The 23,674-nt window shown below is 37.2% G+C and overlaps 1 protein-coding gene across 2 annotated transcripts in view; it reads right to left on the bottom strand.

The window, feature by feature from the left end:
• The window catches only part of CHIC2 (cysteine rich hydrophobic domain 2), a 56,814-nt gene that overhangs the window by 25,471 nt on the left and 7,669 nt on the right, over positions 1 to 23,674 (bottom strand). For both annotated transcript variants that reach the window (XM_060655039.3, XM_060655040.3), the window contains exons 2-3: positions 8,013 to 8,067; positions 7,709 to 7,864 (exon numbers count right to left, since the gene is read on the bottom strand). In XM_060655039.3, coding sequence (XP_060511022.1) covers positions 7,709 to 7,864; positions 8,013 to 8,067 — 211 coding nt within the window. The remainder of the gene's footprint in view (positions 1 to 7,708; positions 7,865 to 8,012; positions 8,068 to 23,674) is intronic.

The following is a 23,674-nucleotide window of genomic DNA, read 5'->3' on the forward strand; positions in this document are numbered from 1 at the left end:
AATAGAGCAGAAAAGACTCTATTGCACACTGCTGGTGAAAATGTGAAAAAAACAGCACCACTTGGGCACACAGTTTCTCCATTCCTTAAAAAGTTAAACACACATATACTATACGACCACACTACTCTGTTCTTAGAAATTTTTACTCAAGAGAAAAGAAAGCATATGTTTATAAAAAGACTTGAGCAAAAATAGTAATAGCAGATTTATATAGACGAAAACTGGAAACACAAATGGCAATCAAATAAACAAATGTGATAGATCCACACAATAAAACATTACTCAGCATTAAAGGGAATGAACTACCTACCATCGACCCAACAACATGGATGAATCTCAAAATAATCATGAGTAAAAGAAACAAAAATGAGGGGCGCCAGGGTGGCCCAGGTGGTTAAGCATTCAGCTCTGGATTTCGGCCCACGTCATGATCTCACAGTTTGTGAGATCGAGGCCCATGTCAGGCTCCTGTTGCTGACAGTGTGGAGCCTGCTTAGGATTCTCTGTCTTCCTCTCTCTCTCTCTGCCCCTCCCCTGCTCGCATGCTATGCATGTGCATGCTCTTAAAATAAATAAATAAACTTAAAAAAAAAAAATGAATACATACTGTATGGCTCCATTTATATAATACTCTAGAAAACGCAAACTAATATATACTACCAAAAAGCAGATTAGCAGCTGCCTGGAAGGGGTGGAGGAGGGGATTACAAACAGACACAAGAAAACTTTTGGGGGTGATGAATATGTTCACTATTTTAATGTATACCTGTATAAAGGTGTTAATTTTATGACAAAATTCATCAAGTGACACACTGAAAATATATGCAGTTTATTGTATGTGAATTACATCTCAATAAGGCTGCTAAAATAAAAACAATTTTAAAGACATCATTAACAAAGCACACAATACTTGAGGCCCTAAAATAAAACTTAACACATTAAGAAAATGAAATTACACAAAGTATATTCCCTGACAACAGAATTAAACTAGAAATCAGTATCAGGAAGGTGTCTGGAAAATTCCTACATATTTGTAAGTTAAATAACACATTTCTTAATAATACATAAATCAAAGAGGAAGTTTCAGGGAAAATCATAACATATTTTGAACTGAATGAAAGTAAAATATGGAATGCAAGCAAAGCAGTGCTTTAGAGAAAAATTTCAGCTTTATATGCTTATATCAGAAAAAAGGAAGTTCTCACATCAATGTCTTCTGCATCAATCTTAAGAAACTAAAAAAATAATAAATGAAATCCGAAGCAAGGAGACAAAATAACAAAAATAAGAGCAAAGATCAATGAAATCGAAAACAGAAAAACAATAGAGAAAACCAAGACTGAAGCTAAGAGTCCACTCTCATCACTCCTATTCAACATTTTACTGGAAGTCTTGCCCAGTGGGAAAAAAAGAGAGAAAAATAAATAAGAAGTATGCAGATTAGAAGCCAAGAAATAAAACTGTCACTATCCTCAGACAACATGTTTGGTTATTTTCTACATAGAAAATCCCCTGGAATCTAGAAAAACGTTCCTGGAATTTAATAAGTGAGTTTGGCAAGGTCACAGAACACAGTGTTAATATACAAAAATCAATTGTAGTTGTTATGTACTAGCAATGAACAACTAGAAATCAAAATTTAAAAAATGATACCATTGGGGTGGCTGGATGGCTCAGTCAGCCTGGATTTCAGCTCAGGTCATGATTTCACAAGTCATGAGTTCAAGCCCTGCAACAGGCTCCATGCTGACAGTGCAGAGCCTGCCTGGGATTATCTCTCTCTCTTTCTCCCTCCCTCTCTCTCTCTCTCTCTCTGCCTCCTCCCCCATGCAAGCTCTCACTCTCTCAAAAATAAACTTAAAAAACTACCATTAACAATAACACTATGCACAAAGAAATACATATAAAGCTAACAAAATGTGTGTATGATCTATATGCAATGCAAAAAACTACAAAACACTAATGAAAAAAACCAAAGAAGATCCAAATAATTGAAGAGTTATGCCATGTTCATGCTGTGGAAGACTTGTTCAAGGCTTCCCAAAAACTGATCTACAGATTTAATCCCAATCAAAAAAAATTTCAGACACAGTACTGGCAAGCTGAGTTTAAAATTTACATAGAAAGTAAAAACATCAGAATAGCCAAAATAATCCTGAAAAATAAGAACAAGTTTGGAAGCCACCCTATCTAATTTCAAGACTTACTAGAAAGCTATAGTAAAGATCATGTGGTATTAAAATGAAGACAGACACACGAAGATCTAAAGAACAGAGTCTAAAAATAGATCCATGTAAATAGGGTCGACTGACTTTTGTCAATGTGTAATGGCAATTTAATGAGGAAAACACAGTCATTTCAAAAAATGGTACTGGAAAACCTGTAGTTATATACAAAAAAAAAAATGAACTCAGACCTGTACCTCACACTTACACAAACATTGACTCAAAATGGGTCATAGATCTAAAAGTAAAATACAGAAGAGATCTATAGGAGAAAAAGTTTGTGACCTTGATTTAGGCAAGGAATTCTTAGATAGAACACCAAACACACAACCCATTTTTTTAAATATTGATAAATTAGACTTCATCAAACTCAAAAACTTTTGCTCTGCCAAAGGCATTAACAGAATGAAAAGACAAGCCACAGACTGGAAAAATATATTTGGGGGCACCTGGGTAGCTCAGTCGATTGAGCCTCCAACTTTGGCTCCGGTCATGATCTCACAATTTGTGAGTTTGAGCCCCACATCAGGCCCGCTGCTGTGAGCCTGTCAGTGCAGAGCCTGCTTCGGATCCTCTGTCCCCCGTTCTCTCCTCCTCCCCCATTTGTGCTCTCCCAAAAATAAAAGAAAAGAAAAAAAGAAAAACCATTTAAAAGAATTTTCTCAATGTTTATTTTTTGAGAGAAAGACAGTGTGTGTGGGCGAGGGAGGGGCAGAGAGAGGGAGACATAGAATCCGAAGCAGGCTCCAGGCTGAGCTGTCATCATAAAGCCCCACAAGGGGCTCAACTCATGACCTGAGCCATGAGTTGGGACACTTAACAGACTGAGCCACAGAGACACTCCTCTTTTAACTTTTTTTTAATATTTAGAAAAAGCATTTAAAAATATATATGGCTACATACCTAACAAGGGACTTATACTCCAAACATATAAAAAATTCTCAAAACTCAACAATAAAAAATATTTTTGAGAGAGAGAGAAAAAGAATCCCATGAAAAGCATCAAGAGAGAGAAGTGGGGCTCACCCTAAGTAGGGCTCGTGCTCACCAGAAGCAGGGCACGAGGTCACCTAATGAGGGACTCGAACTAATGAGCTCACGAACTGTGATCATGACCTGAGCTGAAGTCAGATGCTTAACTGACTGAGCCACCCAGGAATCCTAAAAAATAACGATTTAAAAACGGGCAAAATATTTGGGGGTGCCTGGGTGGCTGATTCGGTTAAGCATCCAACTCTCGATTTTGGCTCAGGGCATGATCTCACAGTCATGAGATCGAGCCCTGCGTTGGGCTCCACGCCACGCAGTGCAGCCTGCTTAAGATTCTCTCTCTCTAACCTTCTGCCCCTCTCCCCCACTCTTGCTCACTCACTCTCTTTCAAACACAAAAACAACAACAAAATGGGAAAATATTGGAATAAACACTTTAACAAAGAGGTACAAATGGCAAATAAGCACATTAAAAGGTGTTTAATACCATTAGTCACAAGGGTAATAGGAAGTAAAACCAGAATGAGATGCACTACATCTATGAGAACGACTAAAATTTCTAAAACTAACAATACTAAGTCCTGGTAAAGATGCCGAGCAACCGGAACTCTCATATATCGTTGGCTGGTATGTAAGACGGTACAGCCACTTTGGAAAACAATTTGGAAGTTTCCTATACAATCAAGCATGCACTTACTGTAGGATCCAGCCACCCAACTCCTAAAAATAAAAACTTACGTTCACAGAAAAATATGCATGTGAACATTTACAGTAAGTTTATTCAAAATCACCAAAAACTGGATTGTGGAAACCAATTACACAATCCACACTGGATTGTGTAAACCACACAATGTCCCTTCAGCTGGTGAGTGGATAAACAAATTGTGACACATCCATACAATGGAATGCTACTCAGCAAAAATAAATAAGTAAATAAACTACTGATACATGCAACAAAATAGATGAATCTCAAATGCACTAGCTAAAGGAAACAGCCACACTCAAAAGGCTACATATACTGCATAATTCCATTTATATAACATGCCTCAAAAGGCAAAACTGTAGGGATAGCACACAGATCAGTGGCTGTCAGGGTTGAAGAGCTGAAAAGGGTATGACTACAAAGGAACAGCACAAGGAAGTTTTCTGGAGAACCGTAATGTATCTTGGTTGTGGTGGTAGTATACTACTCTATGCATTTGTCAAAAATCATTGATCTACATCAAAAAGAGTAAATTCTGCTGTATATTAAATAATTTTCAAAGATAGGTTATGGAGGTTTGTTTTTAAAACGAAAGGTAATTTGAAAGGAATAATAATAATAATGCAGATTGAAAACAAGGTCTCCAGAGGAAGGTCAACTGATACAAAGGGGTACTTAGTTGGAGATGGATTTAAAAGCAATGCAGAAATCTTAAGGAATCTACTCCTGAAATCATTGTTGCACTATATGCTAACTAAATTGGATGTAAATTAAAAAAATAATAATAGAAAAAGAAAAAAATAAAATAAAAAAATACAAAGCAATGCAGAAATCTAATAATCCAAATTATTGAATAATGTCATGAAGGTGGAAACACTGAGCTGCACAGAAAGTATGCCTTTGGTCCTGATTCGACTTAAGAGTCGGAGACAATTCTAATTTTTGTTTTTAATGTTTATTTATTTTTTGACAGACAGAGACACAGAGCGTGTGCAGGGCAGGGGCAGAGAGAGAGAGGGAGACACAGAATCTGAAGCAGGCTCCGGGCTCTGAGCTGTCAGCACAGAGCCCGACGCAGGGCTCGAACTCACAAACTGTGACATCAAGACCTGAGCCGAAGTTGGACGTTTAACCGACTGAGCCACCCAGGCGCCCCAAGACAATTCTAACCAATACCACCTCACAAATGAAGACAGAGGAAAGGTTCAGTGGCTAACAATCAGGCAGGGTTTTAGCCTTTATTTATACTAGTATCTCAATCAAGGGTTCTTAACATGAAATACCTAGATAGAATTCTAGGACTCCATGAAAAGTAGATGAAACAAAGATTCGTCTTCATTTTCACTAACCTCTAACTGAAATGTGGTATAGTTTCCTTAGGTCATGAATGTATGCAACTATCTGTGGTAGACTAAACAGGACCTGTACTTCCATCACTCACAGATATCATAGGTTTTTCCTATCACATCGTATTACCATAGATCCTCTGCTATCTTATTTTGTATGCATTAATAAATATTTATAAGTAATATATTTGAGGGATTTTAGCCCTTCGATAATGAAAGTTATAAGGAAACTTTATAACTTGTGTATTTCATTTCCTACATTTAAAATACATTAAATATTTCATTTCATACATTTAAATACATTAAATCTTTTAAAATACAAATAAAACATTCTAAGAGAGGGTTCATAGGCTTCCCCGGAACACAAAAAGAGTCCACGACAAATAAAAGTCAAAAATCCCTGCTCTAAATTATCCTGCTCCCATTGTACAAAGCACCTTCATACATGCATGAAGTGTCACTCTCTCCCTGGGTATGTAATACTTTACATCAGAGACAAGGAAATGCACGGCTTTTTTAAAAGCGGTAATCGTATTTGTTTGCACTCACTAGATAGTAAAGTCCATATAAAATTAAGACCTTGGACTGAATACTACATTGTTGAACAAAATGTACTTTCTGAAACTACAGATGAGAATAACCTAAAAAAAGCAATCTACCTTATGTCTCAAATAAGAATTTAATGAAAGCATCTAAGAAATGACTTATGTTGGGGCGCCTGGGTGGCTCAGTTGTTGAGTGTCTGACTTCAGCTCAGGTTGTGGTCTCTCAGTTTGAGAGTTCAAGCCCCGTGTCAGGCTCTGTGCTAACAAACAGATCAGAGCCTGGAGGCTGCTTCGGATTCTGTATCTCCCTCCCTCTCTCCCCCTCCCCTGCTCATGCTCTGCCTCTCTCTGTCTGTCAAAAATAAATAAATGTTTTTAACAAAATGATTTATGTTGCTAAAAACACATGGAAAAGAGTAGGAAGTTTAGTTTTGTTTTCTAAACCCTACACTATACACACATTGCAATGTCTTGTTTTCTCGTTTAAAAGGTAAAAAACAAAGGATCTCAAAACCTCAAAAACAAAAAAAAACTAGATTTTAAATACGTAGATTTCTAAAATAAGAAAATTCTTATGATTCCCTGAGTTAAACAGCAGTAAATTGTCAACCAAAATGAGATACAGCAGTCATTTAAATAATGAAAACATCCCAAACAGGAGGCGGAAGTAAGAGGATCTAACCTCCAAGGGCTGCAAATTTGATCATGGATCAAGGGACAACCAAAGATTAAAAACAAACAAAACGAAACCAAAAAAAACACAAACAAACAAACAAACAAAAACACCATTCTGTGGTCTGAAGATGATCTGGTCAGAAATACAAGAAGGAAAAGAAGAAATATTCTTGGAGAAAAAATGAGTATTACAGATATTACAGTAAATATTACAAAATTAATTCTATCACAAAGGCATTATCTCCTTCCTATCAATAAAATGTACTAGCTAAAATTCTTTCTCATTAGGAATATACTGCTTATTTTTATAACAGAAATCAAGGGACAAACTGAATTTGCTTTTCCATATTCCCTATCATTATTTGACGACAAAACGAAATGCAGCCACATAAAACCACTCATTCAATTTCAACTTAACAGGATTTCATTTTTATACATATAGTTACCATACTTTTTAAAAACCTTAACAAAAATGTAATGCATTCCATCCTTAACAATTTGCCATATCTCTATCCATATCTTAGTCAAAATTATGACTCTTTAGATCATTTTTTCCTGATTACAGAATCACTATGTACTCATCTCAGGAAACTTGTAAAATACAAAAGAAAAAAAAAGCCACCAAATTTCTTCAAAAGAAAACAGAATTCCCCATAATCTGACCAACGAGAAACAAACATTGTAACCATGTTATTTCATCTGTTGGTACTATCTTACATTTTAGTAATCACGCCATTAGTCAATGTTTATTAGACGCTTTGAGCTACTTAGTTAATAGCTTTCCATATACTATTTCACTTTATACTTGCCACAATCCTATTCAAGTAGTTGGGTGAATACTGTCATTTTGTACATAAGATAGCTAGATTTTAAAAAGGTTAGGAAATGTGCCTAGGGCCACAGAGATTAGTGGTAGAGCTGCACCCGGCATTCTCAATCACTATGCTATACCACCACTAATGTATACGTAGAGGGAGAATGCCGTACTCTACTCTACTCTTAGGTACTTTCCTAGATCATAAAAATTACAGATATAACATATAATTAAATTTAATATGACATTATGGACATACCATAATGTACTTAATCATTCTACTGGATCAGATTATTTTTGTTGTCGTATTCAACGGTGGGATTCGTTCAATACAAAAATAAAAAGTAGGTAAATGAAAGATTTGCTTATCTACTTCTAAATTTAAATTAAAATATATTAATTCAACTTACTCTTTTACTGAGGCAAATAACTGGCCACATACTGCAACCTAATGTGCAGCAGCAACAAAGGCAGCCACAAAGTAGCCAACGTACATTAACAGGAAGGTTCTTCTTAAGACAACTGTTAACTCTGTTGATGCTGGCTTTAAATTCTTCAGGAGCTACCTAAAGAAAAATTTTAAGAAATAACAACACTGCAATATTAATGTCAAGAAACATGTCTCATTGGCATAATTATTTTTTCTAATTTGTTACGAAAAGACTCTACTTTTGAGGTATATAAATAGTACCTAAGTAAACGATAGACACTCACTTTTCCAGTTAACGAAGAAGGGAATTCTGATTCAAATTTGTTGCTCAGTCCAAATCTAGTTTTTAAAAAAAGAAGAGAAATATGTTATTACATGTCATTGTTGAAAAAAAAACCAGACCATTTAACTTAATCAAAGGTCAAGTAAATAGATGCAACTTGATATACAGAGTAACAGTGGAAGTTTGAGACACAAAAACATTGTAATCAGCAAAAACTTATGAAATGCAACAAGCAATTTTAGCAGCTGAATCAAAACTTTTGTATAAGAGGCTAAAAATACAGAAAGAAATGGCTTCTTTGGGGCTCTCTTTGTAAGTCAAATATTAATGTAATGAGAAACAACACAACTGTCCAATGTTGCCAAAATTACTGAGATTCTTCCAACTAAGTAATAGAAAGCCACAACCTCTGCTATTAGTTATTTTTTAGGTCAAGAGCACTTGTCAGCACTCAATAAAGCAGAAACATGTCTAAGAATGCAAGTTGATCAGTTAGCATTTTCTGAGATCACATCGCCACTGCCATTACAACCAGAGAATGTTAAAAACACCTGGACGATGTGACAGCTGCCCTGGCTAATTAAACTTTCAAGTACGAGGACACCTGCTATATGCATATACCCCCAAAGAAATAGAACTGAGGTAGTACATTTCAATATGTTTAAGCTTTTAAATGTCTGCAAAAATCATGAGATTGGACTGGGCACTTGACTATTTCTTTGTATGAGTCATTAGGAAAGAATAAAATACTCATGGACACATTGGTAATAGCAGATTGCACCTGGAAATAAAAAGTGAGATACTTAAAAATGATAACTTGGATCCTGAAGCCAAAATGTTTTCCACTTTTATTGATATAATTGACATATTAACACTGCGTTAGTTTAAGGTGTACAACATGACTTGATACATGTATATATTGTGAAATGATTACCACAGTAAGTTTGGTTAACATCTATCACCTTACATAGTTACAATTATTTTCTTCCTGTGATGAGAACCTTTAAGATTCGCTGTCTTAACGACCCTTATAAATACACAATACTGCACTTCAGGTAGCTGGCACTAGTAAGAAAGATCCCCTAGGATAGTCTGTGTGAAACAGCTGGCCAGATGAGACTTCTAACTTAACCATCAGTAGAGCCAAACAGGAAAATCAAATAAGGTGAGCCATGCGAAAGCAGTAAGGAGTGGTGGAGACTGGCCAAGAGGAGGGTATACAGAACGTGTGTGTGTATGGTGTCATGGGACAGATCCAGCTGATTATGGTCCTACTAGAATGCAGGCCCACGTCTGAAAAATTGTATGATTTGTCTTTAAGAAGAGTTGGAAAACTAGATTTCTATGTAAAATTTCCCATCTTTAAAGTACCGTGCAAGGCAAACAAAACACTTCTGTGGGTCAGGTTGTGTGGTCTGCATCATCATCTAGATTTCCCTACGTGCGAATGGTGGCCTCGGAGACCATTTTATCGTTATCGTAAGTAATTCATACATTATTTTATAGAAGCATTGAAATGATATCAATCTGTCTTTATAAATAATGGATACTGTTTACAAAATAGATTACAACCCAACTACCTAAGTCCAAGCCAAAGTTCTTTTCGTACTAAACATAAACTGGCAATTATTGGTATTGCACATAATCCTGGCATTAATGCCATTCTAAGACTGAAAGACTCTGAGTTAAATCTATTTTCTGTCTATGCAGGGCCCTCAGAGCAATGTGGTTTTACTTGAAAAAGCCCCAACAGATAACTCACTTCCAACCTCAAAAGTCCTGGCATGAGGAAGAAGTCACTGTGAAGTGTTCAATGATAGCTCTCAGTGAGGCGTCTACATAATGTACTTCCTTTTCATCTATTTCCCTTAGGGAAGAGGACATTCAACAAATGTTCAGTGAGTATAAATTATAAATTTCCATCTCTTGAAGTATTATCTCCCTTGGTCTGATGGTTCTTGCTTTCAATCAGTAGTTCCCATTTCAACCACGTTTATTATTGCAATTAACCATCTCCTTCCAATTGGTCTTTGAAAATTTTTTAGAGAAGCAACCACCAGATTACTCCAAGTCCCCTAAATAGAAAAGCCTCCCCCTTTCATCCCAATCATTAAACATTTAACCCAGATTCAATTATTTTAGTGAATATCTACACTTTACTGCCAGGTAATATGCTAAATTGAAGGGAACAGTCCAGCGTGAGTTTAAACCCCAATTTCCTTTCTTTCTAGAGGCTAAGTATTTCCTTATTGGCTAAGTGGCTGAGTATTGATGCTTTGCCCAGGGAGCACAACCAGTAATAAATTGTCCTGTTGTTCCTGCAGGTCAGGGCTCCTTTTAAGTCAGGCTTGTTATTCTTCCAGTAAGAACTGGTAGCTCCAAGGATATTCACTCAGTTCCTCTTTAGTCATACCTTCTGTTAGGTTTTATCTTAGGAACAGATAGTAAACCTGCCTCTTCCTTCATCTCACCCCCCAAAGAATGTCCCAAGAAAAGATTACCCAGTGACATGATTAACACTATATGGGAGTGCTTAGTTTTTCTACCAGCCATTAACTTGGGGCTGATGATTTTTCCATTCCTCTTGGCTCGTGTTTCCCATCCACAGAACAACAATACCTGGAAGGAGGGTAAAGAAAATCCTGTGCTTGAAGCCCTTGAAGTCTCCCCAGCCCAACAGGAATGAACCCCAACTGTGCTTTCTCTTTTAAAGTCTCTAAACAAGTCATTTAATATTCAAATCCAGTACTCATGATTACCAGGAGAATGAGCCATGATAATCAAGCGCCCCTTCTTCATCTCCATTTGGAAATTAGTTCTCTGCTACAGGGGAATTCAAAGGTTTGGTCAGGACCTCTTTGCTCTCTTAAATCCTTGAGGACCTCAAAAAGCTTAAGTTTATGTGGTTTATATTTACCAGTATTTTGGATTAGGCATTAGAACTGAGGCATCAAAACATTTTTAAAACTTATTCATAAAAGAACCTAGTATATGCTAACAAATATAACATTTTAATGAGACACAACTTTTTCAAAAAAAATTTTAGAGAGAAAAGTATTGTTTTACATTTTTACATCTCCTTAATATCTGACAATGGAAGACAGGTGGATTCTCACATTTCTTTGTGCATTCAAACTGTTGTGATATGCTCTTTTGGTTGATATTTAAAAGGAAACTTAGGCTTCACCAGATAGGCATTTGGAAATCTGTACATATCATTCTTTGATTGTATACAAAAAACTCAACACGTGGTAGTTTCTTAACTGTTTTTTTGCAAGAAGGAAATTGAAACCATATCGATAAACTTTTAATACTTTGTTACATAAAATTCCGCTGATATATTTTGCCTTTTGAAGGCTTTACTTACACCTGATTTTATAACTTCATGCATTTGTCCCTTGGAAATGGAAATATTACTAAGTTGAGTTATGCAGATACTCCAAATGTTGACACACTTCATTGTATGATGTTAGAATCATCACACTCATTAATAGAACCACTGATCTCATCAGAAAGGTCTTTTAAGTATTGGGAAGCTGTCAAGTTCACAGTGACAGATACAAGTTTTCCAAAGTTCTAATTTTCATACTGAAAGCTAGAATTTTATTACTGACAACAAATGCTATCAGTTGTTTTGAAGTGACAGTCTTGCTTTATTTAAAAAAAAATTTTTTTTTTTAATGTTTATTTATTCTTGAGAGAGAGAGACTGAGCATGAGTGGGGGAGGGACAGAGAGAGAGGGAGGGAGACACAGAATCTGAAGCAGGCTCCCGGCTCTCAACTGTCAGCACAGAACCCAACATGGGGCCTGAACTCGCGAACCTCAAGATCATGACCCGAGCCGCAGTCGGACACTTAACCAACTGAGCCACCTAGGCACCCCTGGTCCTGCTTTATTTAAAAAAAAAATATTAACAAGAGGGGCACTTGTGTGGCTAATTCAGCTGAGCATCCGACTCTTGATTTTGGCTCAGGTCATGATCTCACAGTTTTGTGACTCTGAGCCCCACGTTGGGCTCTGTGCTGACAGTGCAGAGCCTGCTTGGGATTCTGTCTCTGTCTCTGTCTCTGTCTCTGTCTCTGTCTCTGTCTCTCTCTCTCAGCCCCATTCCCCTGCTCACTTTCTCTCAAAATAAACAAAAAAATTATAAGAGGCTGAAAGTTAACTAACCAGCATTATGTAAACAAAGAAAAAAATGATTCATTTAAAAATATTTGCACTACCATTTATACCTTAAAAACTAAAAGCATATTATTTTAATAGTTGTTTTTCTAGCTTTGAATGTTACTGGTAGAGATACACAATGGTTGTTAATTTTAACAGGTCTCCTGGCAATAAAAGCAGGAGAGAGGAAAATGTAAGGAAAAGTGGGGAGGGGAAAGTAGAAGGAAAGAGGGAGAGATGACAAAAAAGAAAGTAAGCATTAACAAAGCGCTACCAACAACTGTCTCATTTACCCCTCAATACTTATTGTCAGTCCACCAGATGGAATTAAAGAAAATGCAGACGTGCTATATCGACATCTATCCCTATTACCTAAAAGACCTTTTCCTCAATTACGGTTAAAATACTCACGGCTTCAGAACTGATAAAATATTTAAAATTTTTTCAAAGAATGGCAAATATAACAAGATAAAATATATTAAACTTAGTCTATTTTACAAGTTTACGGGTCTCCAAGTCTCCAAGTGCAGTTGGAGAAAAGACAATTCACTCAAATCACAACCACCGACAACCTTCTATGTAATACTTCAAGAAAACAAGGTCCTACAACAGAAGACATACAGTTTTTTTTTTTAAATTTTAAAAAGCAAGCATGTACAAGGTTGATTTTTACTCTTATGTAATTTGAGGTAATTTTGAAAGTTCGTGTAATATACTTAGTAAAGCTTTGGAGAGACAGCAACTTTACACCTAAATCTATTTAGTTCGTTTGTTTGTTTATTTAAGCAATCTCTGCACCTCATGACCTCGACATCAAGGGTTGCACGCTCTTCCAACTAAGCCAGCCAGGTGAGCCCAACACTTAAATCTAAATGAAATCTTCAAATAGGTTTGTTTTGCTCCTATCCCTTCTTCAATTTCACTGTCCCCTCATTCTTACAATTCTTTTTTTGTTTGTTTGTTTCGTTTTTCATTCTTACAATTCTATAGCCATAAGTCAGAGTGTGAGCCATTCTAATCTGTTACCCTGCACTGTCATGTTTATCCAATTCAGAATCTCCCTTTCCTGATAGACCACTCCTCTTCCAAACTCCTTTTAATATTTAACTCTGGTATCCCTAACCTGGATATCTTCTTCTATCTTCTCTTTAAAAATTTTTTTTTCTTCTTGAGTATAACCAAAAATCCTGTTGGAATGACACTCTTTCCTAGAAATTCTCAATGATAGCTTATTTCCTCAAAGTCCACCTTTCAGACTCCCCATCTTCCAGGTTCCAGTAATACTTGACTACATTCTCTCCCGTACAGTCCTTACCGTACCTTATTATAATTATGTTTACAGGCCTAACTCCCTACTCTGATAAATAATGAGTTGTTTATAGGTAAGTATGGTTTCTTAATTATACCCCAATGCCTGATAGTCAATAAATACTTGCTGAATAAATTAATTAATTTCCAAAACAAGAGCTGAATCTACATTCTACTAACTCTTTGTTGCAAATTTCCATACCATTTTTCTCTCTTCCTCTGATGCCATGACTTCTGTTTCTGCCACACTGTTTGTTCTAAGTCTCAACCATCATTTTCAGCCTTCCAGGTCACCCCCTTTGTTGGAGGTCCACAAAACTACCCTCAGGTTTGATGATTTACTAGGATGACTCACATGACTCAGTACATAGTTGTACTCAAAGCAAAGGATAAAAAGCAAAATCAGCACAGGGAAAAGGCACATAGGGGAAAGGCACATAGGGCAAAGTCCAGAGGAAACCAGTAACAAGCTTGCAAGAGTCTCTTCTCAGTGAAGACACAAGGATGCGTTTAATTCCTCCAGCAACTAGTTTTGACAACATGTGTACAATACTGTCTACCAGGAAAGTGCACTACAGATTCACTGCCCAAGGCTTTTATCGGGAACTGATAGAATGTACCCTCTGCTTAGCATATACCAGAATTCCAGATTCCCAGAAGGAAAGCAGGTGTTCAGCATAAACCACACTGTTTGTTCAAATAGTTTAGGCTCAGTAAACCATTCTCAAATAGTTTGGGAACACTGGGAACTTTCCAAAAGTTCAAGTTCCCAGACACCAGCCAAGAGCCGACAGTATAGGCAAGTATTTCTAAGGACAGCGATCTCAAGCCTACTATGTTAAATCTTTTCTGTACACCTTCCTACTCTCTAAGGACACACATCCTAACTCTCTACGGATGAAGACTGTTGTCTTTATCCCAGTCACATTTACCTATGTGTTCAGTATCTACCATCTGTCTCAACGCAGGCAAGCTTCCCAAAAGCTAAACCATCTGCTCCTGGTTGCATCTCCCCCAGTCTCCTCTGTAATCCGCTCTATTGTTCCCTCTCGTTTGGCTCCTGACACATATCCTACAAACCTGCCTGTGTCTACCCAGCCTGAGAATCTGAATCCCTATGTTCTCCCTCAGTGAATGACGGCATCCACCTCTTTTCTTTCCTCATCCAATGTCTTGAAAGAGTCCTTATATTCACTATCTTTATCTCACCTTCCATCCAATATTCAAACTACTACGATCCAGACTTTACATTTCTTTACTGATGAGACCACTCAACAGACTAGTTGAAAACAAGTGTTTTCAGCAAGTCCTCCTCCACAGAGCATACTTTCTCCCAGCAAAAAGCTTCAGTATTACGTTGGCAAATGTCTTTTTTTCTTTGTTTATTTATTTTGAGAGAGCGCGAATGGGGGAGGGGCAGGGGGGTGAGAGAGAATCACAAGCAGGCTCCTCAAAGTCAGCACGGACCAGGGCGGGGCCTAAACTCAAACTGTGAGATTATGACCGGAGCCAAAATCAAGAGCCAATGCTTAACCAACCGAGCCACCCAGGCATCCCTAGAGTGGGCAATGTCCTATTTGGCACAGGCTACAGCAAATAACTCCTTAGCAATGTCTTTGAGTTCTGCTTTGATTTTTGTTTGTTTGTTTAATTCTAGGCCAACCAAAGCAATACCGTCAGATAAAGTTTTAAGAAAATCATCTTATTTTATTAAGTAAGAAAAGTCGCACTTCATGTTTGTTAATATAACTGCAAAGTATCTTAAATGGTTTTGATGTGACCTAGATCACTTAATTTTGATGTTACCTTAGTTCCAGTTTCAGGGGGTTTTAAGTTTGCCAGGAAGTGGGGTCTGTTAGCAATGAAAATGAGTTATATGTTTCAGCTTAACTTGACCACATTATAAATTACTGCTTTTATTATAAATTACTTACTTTTATCCATTATGCTCCTCCAAGTTTAAAGTCTTTAAATATGGCAAAATATAATTTCCTTTATTCTAAATCAAAGGACAATTGGCTCTGGACAGTACTGAAAAGGCCAAATTTCGTCTTCTACAATGCCAATTTGATATGCTTGAAAGAAGAGCAATGGGTAGGAAGCTGAACTGCCTTCAAGCCTAATAACCTAACATTGTATTGATCCAAAAAAGCTGCAAGTAACAGAAACCCATGGGGGAGGGGAAGGAAAAAAAAAAAAAAGAGGTTAGAGAGGGAGAGAGCCAAAGCATAAGAGACTGTTAAAAACTGAGAACAAACTGAGGGTTGATGGGGGGTGGGAGGGAGGGTAGGGTGGGTGATGGGTATTGAGGAGGGCACCTTTTGGGATGAGCACTGGGTGTTGTATGGAAACCAATTTGACAGTAAATTTCATATATTAAAAAATAAAAAATAAAAAATAAAAAAAATTAAAAAATAAAATAAAATTAATTCTGTGATTAAAGACAAAAAAAAAAGCTGCAAGTAACAATAATTTCAAAAGATATGATTCAGGGTGGGTGGCATCTTAATTCAGTTATCTACAAAGACTAATATATGAATACAACAAAAAACTATTTGTCAAGAGGTCTTAAGATAGAAAATACCATGCACTGCTAATGAAACTTTAAGTCATTACAACCAGGGGCACCTGCCTGGCTCCTGTAGAGCATGCAACTCCTGATCTTGGGGTTGTGAGTTTGAGCCCAACACTGGGTATAGAGATTACTTACAAATAAACTCTTTAAAAAAGTAAATAGAGGTGCCTGGGTGGCTGAGTCGGTTAAGCATCCAACTTTGGCTCAGGTTATGATCTCATGGTTCGTGGGTTCGAGCCCCATGTCAGGCTCTGTGCAGACAGATCAGAGCCTGGAGCTTGCTTCGGATTCTGAGTGTGTGGGTCTCTCTCTCTCTCTCTCTCTCTGCCCCTCCCCCCCACACACACTCTTTCTCAAAAATAAAGTAAATAAATAAATAAATAAATAAATAAATAAAATTAATTAATTAATTATAACCATTCTAGAAATCAATTTGGCATTACAAACATTTAAACCTTTGTCCCAGTAATTTCTTTTTCAGTACTCTAACCTAAAATATAATCTGAGGGGTGACTGGGTGGCTCAGTCGGTTGAGCATGTGACTCTTAATTTCGGTTCAGGTCATGATTCCAGGGTAGCGGGATCAAGCTAAGCTAAGCGTGGAGCCTGCTTGGGATTCTCTCTCTCCCCCTCCACTTCTCTCCAGCTCACATGCTTGCTTGCTCTCTCTATAAAATAAAAAAATAAATAATTTAAAAAGAAAGAAAAATAATCTAACGTGGATAAAATAACAGGCATAAACAAGTTCCCTGAAACTTTATTCACAATAGAGAAAAATAAACATAATAACATTATGGGAATGTTAAGTAACTTTTAGTATCTCAATATAACAGAATATTAGACAACTATTAAAAATGAAGTTTGCAAACAACTAACATAGGAGATACATATACAATACTATTAAGTAAAAAAATACAAAGCTGCACATACACTATGACTTTAATTGTAAAGAAAAAAAACTTACAAAGTAACAGAAACCTTCAGAGTACAATTTGTAAGAGTCAAAAACATACACATACCTTTTGACCCAGTAATTCTCCCTCTAGAAATGTATCAGAAGAAAATAATTACAGTTGGCACAAATATGTTAACAAATAATCAAGTTTTCTAGAGCGTTATTTTGGTATGAGAGTTAAACGTTTTATTTGTTGTTTCTTAAAATAAGATCTAATTTTCAGATGTACTATAGTTGCTAAATAAATACTTTAAAAGCGTTTCATAATATACAATACCATTATAATTTTTTTCTATATGAATCTATTTGGTATTAACTAGGTAACTTATCATAAGTAAACATAAAAAAAAAACATAAAAAAAGTTTGGGTTCACTAATCAACAGTTTTTCTGAATGCATTTCAACCTTTTCTATAGTTCAAGCCTATATAATATCCAGTCTTGGGACACCTGGCTGGCTCAGAGAATGCAACCCTTGATCTTAGGGTTGTTAGTTAGAGCCCCATACTGGGTGTAAACATTACTTAAAAATAAAATCTTAAAAAATATATATCCGTGGCACCTGGATGGTTCAGTCAGTTAAGCATCCGACTCTTGATCTCAGCTGAGGTCTTGATCTCAGGGTCTTGAGTTCAAGCCCCAAGATGGGCTCTGCGCTGGGCATGGAACCCACTTCAAAAAAAAAAAAAAAAAAAAAATCCAGTCCTTTTTGCCTCCATTTTTAATTCTTCCATGTTCCTTATATCTTCTCACATTAATGTCTCTTATAATTCACTAATGCACTGTTATTTTGAGTTGAATCATGTTTTGATCTCATGACGAATTTTGTCTTTGAAATACAGAACTGCAAGAATCTGACTGCTTCATCTTGTTTTGTATTTATTTTCCTTGCTTCTTAGTCGCAGTGCTATTTTTGACAGTGAAAGTTCTCAAATACTAGAAATGTCCTACAATTACATTAACGATAATATATCCATCTGAAAAGACACTGTGTAGCTCAAAACCACGTATACTAAAGAGAAGTCTGTTACTCTGAGTGCCTGACCAGGAGTTCCCTATGCTCTGGTGAATTAGACCACAAATGGGCATCTGATTTTAGAACCACTAATCCCTGGGCTAGCTAGCAGCATGTGGGATGGAGGCCCAACAAACCCGCCCAACTTAGACAACATTCACTAATTCAGTCTGATCCTCTTTCTCGAGGTGTCTATCTACACAGGAGACAATAGCTGGTAACATGAAGCTTCAACTGAAGCCAAGATACAGTAAAGCCATGAATAAGTAGAAGTAAGGAATAAGCTGAGGCCAACAGTAAGCAGATACAACAAGAGAGGGAAAAGCTCTCTGCCAGTTCACACTGCAACAGCACAAGCTCCAACTGAAAGTAAGTCATTGTGATAGACCATTAGACCAGGGAGCACAGGACACATGCTATTGAGAAAAATAACAGAATAACCTCATAGCCAGATTGCACTATATCCAAAAATATTAATATTCCAGTCTCCTTGAAGCCTGGCTGTACAGTGACAAATGTCTCCTGTCTTCCTTAGTGTCCATGCATTCTTACAATAAGTTTCCACTGCCTACGGCCCTCTGAGTGATTCTGTTCTCTGAAATCTAATAGAGTCTCATATTTCATACTTTAAGAACCCATAGTGACACTGGCATATTTTCCTAGTGTCAAATGAAAAATGTAGAATACAAAAGACTTTTAAGTATGGTCTCAATTTTTTTCATAAAAATATTTACATATACAGAGAAAATTTTTAAAAGATAAGCCATAAAAATATTAATAGTGGTTAACCGTAGGCAATTACCTTATAGGTGATATTTCACTTCTAATATTTTCAAGTTTTCTAAAATTTCTATAATAACATATATTGCTATTTTAAGCTAAAAAAGAGATTCCTAGAAAGAAAAATTTAATAAGGACTAGAAACAAATACACCAAAATATTAAATGACCTTGGTCTCTTGCTGATTATAGACAGTTTATTTTCTGCTTCACTGAGAAGTATTACTTTCCAATTTTTAAGTAATCTTTGTTTTTCACTATAATTAGAAAAGAGTAAAAAAAAAACCAAAAAACAGAAGGGATGCCTGGATGGCTCAGTCAGTTAAGCGCCCAGCTTCAGCTCAGGACATGATCTCACGGTTCATGAGTTCCAGCCCCACATCGGGCTCTCTGCTGTTAGCACAGAACCCATTTTGGATCCTCTGTCCACCCACCCACCCCTGCTTCTCTCCTGCTCACACTGTCTCTTTCTCAAAAATAATAAAGTAAACATAAAAAAAAAATCTGTAGCATAATGCTCCATTTAAAATCAATCAATCAATCAATCAATCAAAGGATCACTATGTCAGATGTACTAAGAAGACTGTATAGGTTGAGAGGCAAAGGAAGGAGGGAGGGGGAAAAAATTAAGTGTATAGCAGAAGAGAGACGATGACAACTCACACCAGTAGTGGAGATGATAAAAAATGGTCGAATTTTGAATATGTTTTGAAGACAGAGCCAATGAATGATTTCTTGACAGCCTGGATGCAAGGAAAGAGAAAGAGGGACTTTAAGGATGTATCAAAGATGTTTTTAATCTAAACAAATAGGATGCCAGATCTGCCATCAACTGAGAATAAAAAGACTGCAGTTGAAATTAATTTGGGAAAAAGATTATGAAATCAGTTTTGGCTATTCTGGATCTTGAGACACTCAACCTGTACAAACCTAGACTCACAGGATTTTATTTTCCTATTGATATGACAAGATCTATGAACATATGAACTAGAACTTTCAAACTGAACACATGGGGAGTTATGAGGATGGCAAGTGAAGACAACATTTATTTCCTAATGTTGAACTCTGAGTTCAACGGAATCAGTTTTTTAGCTATTTTGGAAGATGAAGTCGTAACTATAGAGAAAATTAACAGTTTAATGCATAAAAGCCACACTTTAAATTCATCTGGCTGTCTCGACAGACATCAGAATATCAATGTGGCTCAAGGAGGAAGGGACAGAACTGAAAGTGCAGTGTTTATTTACCCAGAAGATATAGAACCCCTGGTGTTGGGAGACATATACACATGCATCTCAGAACACATCTAAAAATTTTAACTGTGTGACCAAATTCTGAATATCTGCGGTTCATCCAACTCTGTAAAAGTACAATCTTTTTTTTTAAATGTTTATTTATTTTGAGAGAGAGAGAGAGAGTGTGCATGCTGGGGAGGGGAAGAAAGAGGGAGAGAGAATCCCAAGCAGGCTCTATGCTGCCAGTGCAGAGCCCAATGTGGGGCTTGAACTCATGAAGTGTGAGATCATGACCTGAGCTGAAATCAAAAGTCAGATGCTTAACCAACTGAGTCACCCAGGCGCCCCCGTGAAAGTACAATTTTACTAATAAACTTGTGAAATCAAAGACTTATTTAAATCATTTATTAATTCACTCATCACTATATAGTTCCATAATATTCTAGCATTAGAATTTTACTAATTTTCAATTATTAAGATTATATTTTCAAGTATTTATAGATGTTTACATATGTTGTTAAACAATGGCAGTTATGTAATATATATTGATTAAACTTAATGGTATTGACTTCTGATGATATAGGAATTCAATTAATCTAACTCAACTATCTAATTTATACATATGTTAGAATATTCTTCACGCTTACGTAAATTGTATGAGCAACACAATAATGATAAATTATGGGGGCGCCTGGGTGGCTCAGTGTGTTAAGCATCTGGCTCTTGATTCCAGCTCAGGTCATGATCTCATGGTTAGTGAGACTGAGCCCCCTGTAGGGCTCTGCACCGACAGCACAGAGCCTGCTTAGGATTCTCTCTCTCCATCTCTCTCTGCCCCTCCCCCACTCTTGCACAAGCATGCTCGCTCTCTCTCTCTCTCTCTCAAAATAAACATTTCAAAAATAATGATAAATTATGTTCATTTAAGAATATGTGGTTGAACTGGATTATAGTATAAACTACCAAAAGTATCAATTTCAAGTGACATTTACAATTGAATAGTTTAGAAAGAGCAGAAAAAGAAGGTTAGTATACAGGAATTCCTTTACTAGACTTAACCAAGGACTCCACTGTAACTACAACACAAATTCAAAGAGAAAAAAAAAGGAGCTCTTGCAGGAAGCATACACATACACACACACACACACACACACACACACACACACACACACACTAAAAAACAACAACAACAGGGGTAGCTTACCCCAAAGTCCAACCAACTCTAACCTAAATAAGTTTAGGTTTACTTAGATGGTAGGACCCTACGTAAATGAGAGGCTGGAGAAGAGCTTAAGGAGAAATCAAATCATCAGCCCAGGCCTTTGTGAGAAAATTTCATCCACTGTGTACTCAATTTCACTTTAAGTGTCAAGACTTTAAAAGCACAGTCTTTTCTTCCAGTCTAATAGATCATTGTCAAACACCACACGTCTTGTCGTTGAAGGGTAAGACCTGACAAAGTTCCTCGCTTCCAAATCTATGATCTTGTGGGAAAGCCCCTCTCCACTTCCGACACAGGCTGTCCTCTTGGCACGTGAGCTGCCCTGTGGCAGCAGAACAGGAAATGCAGGTATGTCATCAAGACAGTCAGGGAAGCCACAGTTCTCCGACCTCACTCTTTACAAAGCAAAACAAAAAACACAAAGCAAAATAGAAAATGAGATGGGAACGAGACAGCCAAAGCAGTTACTGCTATTTTTTCCGGCTCTCACAGGAAAGTTGCGAAATTTGATGACCTCTAGACAGAACCGTAACACCTCCTTTATCAAAAGACTATCACCACCATCGTATCTCATCTACGCCATTCAAAAGCCTTCTGAATTCGGTTTCAGTCTAATCCCTCTACCATCCTTTCCTGCCCCTACGGACCTCACCGACCTCATTTCAAGGCACCGTCCCCTTAAACTCCCTACACTCACCGCAGTTCACAAGTAGCTTTTCAGCATCTCAGGCCAGCCAGACTTATTTTACTGTTTTCCACACCCGGGATGCTCTTCACAGAACTCTTTCGCCCTTCCTAAATGTTACTCCTCAGGGAGCTTCTCCCTAACCACGTTATTTTCAGTCACAGCACTCTACCGGGCTCCTTCACAGCAATGTGCTCCGACATAATTTGTCTCTTAACTGTAAGCTCCAGGAGGACAGAGGAACTATGTGTTTTATTCATAACTATGTACCTAGAGTCTCGCGTAACACCTTAACACAAAATCTGATAAATGTTTGTTAAACTACTTATCAGGAAACTTTAGTAAGACAGCTGAGAATGGGGGCGCCTGGGTGGCTCAGTTGGTTGAGCGTCTGACTTTGGCTCAAGTGACGATCTCACTTTCCATGGGTTCGAGCCCTGCGTTGGGCTCTGTGCTGACACTCAGAGCCTGGAACCCGTGTCAGATTCCGTGTCTCCCTCTCTCTCTGCCCCTCCCTGGCTCACGCTCTGTCTCTCTCTCTCTCACACACTCTCTCAATAATAAATAAACATTTAAAAAAAAAAAAAAAAAGACAGCTGAAAATGAAGGATTAAGCAAAAAATTCTCTGATTAAACAAATATCTTAAAACTCAAGGATCTAAATCCAGCACCCAGAACCAACTACTCTTACTTTATTCATAGTTCTAATAATGTTGGTTGTCTCATTCTCAACCTACAGTTCATCCATTAGATAAAGAAGGTATATAGAAAAGAGAAGCCCACACATGTGAAATTTAAAATAAAGTGCCACTTAGAGAAGATCCTCAGGATGCCTCAATGGCTCAGTCGGTTAAGCATCCGACTTCGGCTCAGGTCAGATCTTGTGGTTCCTGAGTTCGAGCCCAGCCTTGGGCTCTGTGCTGACAGCTCAGAGCCTGGAGCCCCCTTCAGATTCTACCTCTCCCTCTCTCTCTGCCCCTCCCCCACTCACACTCTGTTTCTTTCTCTCTCTCTCTCAAAAACAAATAAACATTTAAAAACATTTTTAAAAAAGAGAAGATTCTCAAACTCCAAAATAACTCAAGAACCCCTAAGACTATGACTGTGTACCAACCTGATAATATCTGCTTTTGATTAAATGTTTCCTCAACACAATGAGATAATTCTGATTTATGGTCAGGATCTTGTTTTATTTTTTTAATTTCTTTCATATTTATTTTTTTTTTGAGAGAGACAGAGTGCGAGCAGGGGAGGGGCAGAGAGAGAGGGAGACACAGAATCCAAAGCAGGCTCCAGGCTGAACTGTCAGCACAGAGCCCGATGCAGGGCTCAAACTCATGAGCCTTCGAACCATGAGATCATGACCTGAGCCGAAGTCGCCCACTTAACCGACTGAGCCACCAGGATCTTGTTTTAAAGTAGGAAAGCATATGTTACCTTTTATATGGATTTCCAGGAAAACGGTAAATATTAGCCAAAAATGTGCACAAAAGCATAAATATCAAAATATGTAATAAGTAATAATTTGCTGTATTTCTACTGTGGGCACATGACATTAGATAAATTATTTCTGACTCTCACACCTAATCTCTGAGGCAGACCTTACTTATCCCTTTTGCAGATGAGGAAACTAAAGTTCAAAAATGTTAACGGTTACAGTTAGGTTACCGTTAGGAAGTATCTGAGAATTAAAACTAATCTGCTTAACATCAAAGACCATACTC

This window comes from Panthera onca, chromosome B1, assembly GCF_046562875.1.
Source record: "Panthera onca isolate mPanOnc1 chromosome B1, mPanOnc1 haplotype 2, whole genome shotgun sequence".
NCBI lineage: Eukaryota > Metazoa > Chordata > Mammalia > Carnivora > Felidae > Panthera > Panthera onca.